Source organism: Athene cunicularia, assembly GCF_003259725.1.
Source record: "Athene cunicularia isolate RWA chromosome 1 unlocalized genomic scaffold, athCun1 chr1_part4, whole genome shotgun sequence".
Lineage (NCBI taxonomy): Eukaryota > Metazoa > Chordata > Aves > Strigiformes > Strigidae > Athene > Athene cunicularia.
The window spans coordinates 278396-286164 of record NW_020799094.1 but is presented as its reverse complement, the minus strand read 5'-3'; the positions used below and the strand labels follow the sequence as shown (position 1 = coordinate 286164).

General features: G+C 54.2%; 1 protein-coding gene across 1 annotated transcript; it reads left to right on the top strand.

Annotated features, from left to right (window-relative positions):
* The first annotated feature begins 359 nt into the window (after positions 1 to 359).
* ART1 (ADP-ribosyltransferase 1) lies at positions 360 to 3239 on the top strand. The gene is given in 2 exon segments (XM_026841277.1): positions 360 to 2101; positions 3149 to 3239. Coding segments are annotated over 2 exon segments (990 nt in total). The 5' UTR covers positions 360 to 1202.
* Positions 3240 to 7769: the final 4530 nt, after the last annotated feature.

The following is a 7769-nucleotide window of genomic DNA, read 5'->3' as shown; positions in this document are numbered from 1 at the left end:
CTGCTTTTGCTCTCGCCAAAGCTCTCACTTCATAATGAGCAAATCGGCAATTAGACAGTTTCTCCCACCAGCACAAGCCCACTCTAACTGGCGCTGTGCAGAGCAGTCGCCTCCTTGTTTACGCCGCGGTAACTTCTCACCGTTCAGGACTTTCCCACAGCTCAGGGTTGCAGCTCTCCCTTGTTTTTCCTGCCACCTTGGCACAAGTGGGCAGTTTCTGATCTTTCTCCCAAGGTGTTTCTCATCCACGCCTTGCTGCTTCCCAGAGGCTGTGCAGGGCTGACAGGCTGGTGTCTCCCACAGGGAAAGGTAAACACCCAGGTCAGTGGGAAGAAGGAGCAGGACGAAGGGTGGGAGGTTTCCTGGAGCTGGGGGGACTGTCTGCCACGAGAGGGACAGGACGTGGAGCAGAGGGGGTGATTCTGCAGCTGTCACTGGTTCCCCCCACCTTGGGGGATGAAGTGGTGACTGACTGCACCCCGCACCCCCTGTCCCTGCGCTGCCGGGGTTGGAGCTGGAGATCTGGGGATCAAAACTGAGCCCGGGAAGATGGGAGGTGGGGGAGGAGATTTAAGACAGGGTAATGCTCCTGACCGTCCCACTCTGTCTGTGAAGCGTTGGGTCTGTGCTTGAATTAAAGCAGAGGGGATTTTTCCTTCCCCAAACAGAACAGTAATGGGAGAGTCGCCCCCCCTTGTACTTATCTCTGTTCCTGAGCCTCTGGGTTCATTTTCTCCTTCCCAGCGCTGGGGGGGGAAGGGGGGAGTGAGTGGCCGTGTGGGGCTCAGTTGTCCCCTGGGCTCAACTAAGGACAGGGGACGGTTAAAATAGCCGGGAGGACGGAGGTGGGTTCTGGACCTGGGCCCGAGTGATCCCGGCTGGGGCTGATCTAAAAAGAGCGAGCAGCTGCTTCTCGCCTCTCCTGCTGACGGCAGAAGCTGGGGAGCAGCACCCCGACACCACACCTGCCGTGGGGAGCTGGTAACGCTTCCAGCTGGGGCTCAGGTAACGGGGTGGGGCTCTCGACGGTGCCGGGAGGGGTCCCTGGCTGGCTGGTGATTCCCCCAGCCTGCCCTGCTCTCTCCGCAGCCCACTCCCCGCGCCGCCACTGCTCTCACTCCCCCACCTCTGCTTGCGGAGGATCCGGCTGCTCCCCAGCCCTGCGGCAGACGGGGGCTTCCCCCGGGGCGGCTCTGCCCCCCATGGGGCATCTGGCACTGGGTTTGGTGCTGCTGGCCGGGACCCTCGCCGCCAGCAGCCCCCCGCGCCAGCGAGACCTCGACCCCCTCCAGGAGGTGGCACTGGACATGGCCCCCAACTCCTTTGATGACCAGTACCGCGGCTGCAGCCACTTGATGGAGGAGGAGCTGGAGGAGCTCAACCGCACCGAGATCGCCATCAACAACATCTACGCCAAGGCCTGGACCCACGCCGCTGCCGAATGGCGGATCCGGCAGGGCCACGTCCCCCGGCCGCCGGCGCTGCGGCCGGAGCACGCGGTCGCCCTCCTGGCGTACACGACGCAGGAACCCCTGTACCGGGAGTTCAACGCGGCCGTGCGCGAGGCTGGGCGCTCCCGCAAGTAATGTCGGGGCATCTTTCACTTCAAGGTGCTGCATTTCCTCCTGACCGAGGCCCTGCGTGTCCTGCGCGAGGCCCAGCCCCGCCGCTGCCACCGCGTCTACCGGGGCGTGCCAGGCATCTGCTTCAGCGCCCAGCAGCACCAGTCCATGCGCTTCGGCCAGTTCACATCCACCTCCCTCCAGTACAATATCAGCCAGCTCTTTGGCCAGGACACCATCTTCTTGGTGGAGACCTGCTACGGCGCCCACATCAGCAACTTCTCCTCCTTCCCTGGGGAGGAGGAGGTCCTCATCCCGCCCTTCAAGAGCTTCGAGGTCACCGACGTGGCCCACCATGGGAACGGAGCCCTCATCCAGCTCCGCTCCCGGGATGCACGCAGCACCTGTAACTGTGAGCTGGTGAAAGGTGACGTCCCCACTGCTAGGCGGGGGGGACAGGCGGTGGCGCTGTCCCACCAGCTCTGCTGGGAAGGGGGGGTCTTGCCCGTGGGGAGGGTCACGGGGGGAGTTTGCCTGCAGTTGGTAGTCCCTGCAGGTCTCCCAGCCACTCTGCCCCGGTGTTTGCAATGTGGGCAATTGGCAGCAAAGCGTGGCGCAGCATGGCATCGTACCACAGTGCATGGCATGAAAGGACAGGGCAGGGTATAACATGGCACGGTACAGCACGGCGTGGCATGGTGGAGCTTGGCACGGCACAGCATCATGGCACGGCAAGACATCGCGTCATGGCGTGGCACGGAATAGCACGGGACAGCAGGGCACAGCATGGCGCACCATGGCAAAGCACAGCGTAACACGGTGTGGCTTGGCACGGGGCAGCATAGCTTGAGGAGGCCCAGGGCAGGACAGCACAGCACGGCACGGTACGGCACGGCACGGGGAGGAGCAGCGCCGTGCGCGGGGCCCGTGCAGACGGTTGGTCTTTTCGGCAGAGAAGAGATGCCGGAGCCGGGCGTGCGTCTTCAGCGCAGGCGAGCCCCGAGTCCCTGATCAGGCCCACCCACACCCCCAGCTGCCCCTGACTTGGCTTCTGTGACACCCCCGGGCAGGAGCATCCCCAGGGACCCCTGTGATTCTGGGGGCTCCTCCTGGCAGCCACGGCCCTGGCAGCCACCGGTGGCCCCTGAGCCACGAGGCCACCGAGCCACAGTGAGGACACGGGGTCGTGACTAGTCCCCACTGGCTTGACGGCGACGGCAGGGGGACGGGGGGCTGGGGACACGGGGATGGTGTGTCCCCACGGGCACCCACGGAGGCAGGATGAGGCCTTGGGCAGAGTCGGGAATGGGGGTGGGTGCCGATGGGGATGCAGGGGGGGACACGCATTGGCAGGGCTGATTTTGGGGGTGTCCCTGCCCAGGTTTATGCTGGTCCCCGAAGGAATAAAGACTTACTGTGGGTGCGGGGTGTCCCCAGGGGGTTCCTGCAGCTGCCTGGGCTGGGGGCAGCACGTGGGGGGGCTGTACCTGAGGCCCTTTCCACTAACCCCCAGCCCCCGAGGGAGCAAAGGGGCAGGCGATGGGCCCAGCTCCCCGGGGGTCCCTGTGCCCCTGGTCTATCCCTAGCTCTGTGGGTGGGGGTCAGGGACGGATCCTGCCCTCTGTGGGCACCGGAGCCACCTCCCAGGACACGGGTGACACCGGGCAGCCTCGATGAGCTTTAATGAACCCTGGGGTCCTACAGCCGGCCGTGGGCAGCGCTCCTGGCTCACGTCAATGACAGGGGGGGCCGGACCCCCACGCACAGCGGGGCCGGCAGAGGTAGGAGCCCCGCGGACCCCATGTACGGCAGGGCACGGAGACGAGCCCCCACGGAGGCATCACGTCCTCACGGGGACCCGCACTGCGGCGGGCGTGCATGCATTCACCCGTCACGAGTTGCTGCCCGGTCTCAGCCCAGTCCGCCGCTCTGCGCGGGGGTTGGGGTCTCCCACTTCGCCTCCTGGGTGTCGACGCCAAGGGGGCTTAGCACCACGCGGGTGAAATTGGCGTGGAGGTGCTGGGCGCCGAAGGGGCTGAAGCTCAGGTCGCGGCGCAGCGTCACCCCCGGACCCCGCAGCTCCTCTCTGTGATGCGGGGGGGCACCCATCAGCACCCGCTCCGTGACAGCCCCCCCACCCTGGGGCTCAGGGACCCAGCGTCCCTGCCAGCCCCAGCGCCCTGGGCAGCCCCGCTGCTGCCGGGCCCCCCGCACCCCGATACTCACAGCACCGTCCCCTCGCAGACGGCCCCGTTGAGCTGCTTGTAATAATTGTAAAATTTAATTTTGATGCTTAATATTTGATCCCTGAGAGGACAATAATCCCCTTTCTTTCCACAAAGCTTCATGGACATTTACCACCCTAAAAGCATACTTTGAGTCTGTCCAAATAGTTACTTTCTTCGTTTCACTTAATTCTAAGGTTCGAATCAAAGTAATGAGTTTTGATTTCTGAGCTGATGTGGTACTTGTCAGTGCCTTTGCTTCTATAACTGTGGTGTCTGTTGTTACCGCATATCCAGCATATCAAACTCCTCGCTCCATAAAGCTGCTGCCATCTGTATACAACTCCCAGTCTGGTTGCTCCAATGCTACATCCTTCAAACCTTCTCAACTGGAATCAACATACTTGATAGTAGCCAAGCAGTCCTGCTCCAGTTGCTCTTCTTCCTGTGTGGAACTTAAAAACACTGCAGGATTTACCAGGTGAGTTGTTTTTAGAATCACATCATCTTGTTCAGTCGGTACTACCTGGTACTTCATCAATCAGCTCAGAGATAACCAATGTCCCCCCTTCTGTTCTAAAACAGTTATCACCATGTGTGGGACACAGACTGTTACTGTGCTTCCCAAAGTTAATTTCTGAGCTTCCTGTATGAGCATCACTGTTGCAGCCACAGCTCAAAGGCAGTTTAGCCACCCTTTACTCACTGTGTCCAGTTGTTTAGAGAAGTATCCGACAGGTCCTTTGCAGCTTCCCATCTTCTGAGTCTGCACACCTAGTGCCAGGCGTTGTGTTTCGTGAACAAACAGCTCAAAGTCTTTGGTTATGTCCAGAAGTTCTAAGGCAGGTGCAGACATTAAAGCATGTTACAATTCTGTGACAGCCCGTTGTTGCTGTGGGCCCCATGTAAAAGGAGAGTTCTTTGGGCCTCATATAGCAGTTTAGGTGTTAGACCATAATTCATGATCCAGAGGTAGCAGCACGCTGTCATTCCTAAGAATGCTCTGTGAGTTCATGAATATTTTTCGGCTCACATGGCTTCTCAGTGTTCTGTTCCTAATTGCTGCTGTCCTTCTGAAATCTCAAAGTCCAAATATATCACCGTCTGACATGCTATTTGGCCTTTTTTTTCTCCTTTTTTTTTTTTTTTTTTTCCTGGGTACCTTGTACCCATTCAGTGCCAGAAAATTAAAAAGATCTATTGTTACCTGTATGTAGGTAAATCTTTCTTCTGTAGCAATCAGTGTGTCATCCACGTATTGTAAAAGCAAACGTCCAGGTTTAGGTTTGTCCTGTTTCTGTGTTTCAAGCTCCTTTGCCAGCTGATTTTCAAAAATTGTCAGGGTAGTGTTGTCCATGTCAGCTGCATCTTTCGTCCTGTTTGTGGATTTTCCCACTCAAAAGCAAACAATTTTCTGTTTTCCTTCTCCAAAGGTATACAAAAGAAAGCATCTTTTAAATCAAGCACTGTAAACCACTGTTAAGTCTCCTTTAAAGCTGTTAACAGCATGTAAGGATTTGCTGCTACAGGATATATACCCTTAACTATTTGATTCACTGCTCTGAAGTCTTGCACTAACCTATATTCACCTGATGGTTTTCTGACTGGTAGAATGAGAGTTTTATACTCAGATTCACACTCCTCCAAGATTTTATATTTCAAAAATTTATCAATCAGTTTCTTTCTTATATCTGGTACCGATTGTTCTATAAAAATCAAAGCAAATTATATCTGAGCTGCCTCAGTTTCTACTCTCAAATCAGTATTTTATTTTTTTCTGGCAGCTTCTTTTAGTCTTTCCAGAAACACTGAGGGAGATTCATTCTTATCTTGTCTCACCTCATACAATTTAGACCAGTTCAGAAGCCTAGGCATGGCATGTTTAACTCCATATAAAATCCATTTCTGATACCGACTTAGTCTTTGTCTGTGCTCCACATTATTTGGATCCCTACTGCGGATCCCCAGACAGAAAATTCTGCTCTAATATTCCACCTGTTGTCCCACTCAATGCAGTCACTTCTGTCTGTGCTTTGCCAGCTTTTAATATCTTGTTTTTCTGTATCATCTAATAAATTAGCTAAAATCACCTGTAAATCACTCCAATCCAGATTCTGTGTTCTGATGATAGTATCTACTACTTTGCCTGTTCTCTCAGGATCCTCTCTATACACTCCTGCTGCCTGCTTTTTAAGCCATCAAATCCATCACTGAAAAAGGCACTTTCACATATACCGACCCATCATTGCCAACTCCCTGCCGCAGGGAAGCTATTGTTTGTACCTGCTGCTGAGTTCTTTCGAGATACAGGGGTATGAATTCCAACCTCAGACAACCCTTCATCCACATCCTCTATTCCACTACTCTCAGGTTCCTCTACCTGTTCTCTGTATTCTCGCCCCCGATGCTGTTCTCTCTGCGGAGGGGATATATCTAATTCTGGCCCTTCATCCTTTTCAGTAGAAGCAATTCTTTCCTTTAAACAATCTTTTCAAGTTCACATGTTGAACAACACTTTTGCACCTTTTTATCGTCAGAAGTTATAGCTATTACTAAATTAGCTCTACTCATCAACTTACATTCCTTCTGCCAATCCTTCCTTTGTCTTAAGTAGAAAAATAAATCAACATATGGCACTTCATTTCCCTTCTCTTCTACAAAACAGCATTAACTGCAAAATGGTATTATAATTCAGTGTCCCATTCATGGCCCATTTTTCCTGATCATCCAAAGCATACAGAGGCCACCAGTGATTACAATATTCAACCATCTGACTCTTTCACAAATCATCGTGCAAATCTTCCTAGTGTGCTAACAGACATCCTAACAGAGAAGTTGTCAGAACTTTGTCATTTGCAACCAGATTACACATACTTTTACTTTTAAACAACTGAGGAAGCTTAGATTCCATGGTTCAGTTACTTTGTTAACACAATATACAATCAATCACTCACTCAAGTCTATCGCTTCGTCCTTCTCCGGCTGCACCCCTCATGGGATAACAGAACCGCGGATCCAAACTCCACACTCGCTTTGTGCTCAGTTGCACATCTCACGCTTACAAACAAACTCACACTCACACCTTTCCAAAATTATTACCATAAATAAAGGTTTTTCACACGATATAACACAGTTCTTAATTACCACACAATACTCAATCGAGGAAATAAACAGTACCACAGTAAAGTGCATAAAAACTTCTAACATTTCGTTAGAGGCACTACCTTTGAAAACTCTATAGCTTATAGGTTCCCTTGTCTATGCTGTTGTCCAGCCCTGCAATAGCTTTCGCTTATGTCTTACGGGCAGACGCCTAGGCTTACACTTTACACTAGGATCCTTTGGTCCAACCCTGCGCAGGTTTCGCCACGTCTGACAGGCAGACTTGCACTAGTGGGACTTTAACCATTCTGCTGTCACCAGGATTTGAAAAACTAAATTGGAAAATGTGAGTTTAGGAAAAATCTAACAATCTGTGTGCTTTTAATAGTTACTGTACTGGTCTCCCAGGGACTGAAGTTACACTATTTTGTCCTTAAAACAACTTTGCGCTCCCGTGCAGCGTTATCAAAGGCTTTCCTGCCCTTCCATCCCTCCAAACAGCCTTGAGGCTGCTCTGACTGACCCGTTGCAGTCACCCCGATGAGTTCTGGGTCATAAGGCAAGACTCTGCTGCCCTGCGCTGCGGCTGTGCCAGAGCTCCTCCCTTTCCGGGGGGGTTATAAGATTTGGCAGCGTTGGTCCCGTCGGCCCGTGCACCGGAGCGCTGTCGTCCGGCGGCTGTTCCCGCAGGCCGGGGCAGATTTCCCACGACCTTCGGTGTACGGCTGCGCCGGGCGGCCCCCGGAGTGCGCGTGCGCGGCGGCGGCCCTGGGACTGGAGGACCGGCGGCCCATAGAGCGCGAGCTCGGAGGAGTGACGGGCATCTCCGGCGTTTGTAAACGGTGCTGGTCGCTATAGTTACCGGGGGAGGAGAGGAAAC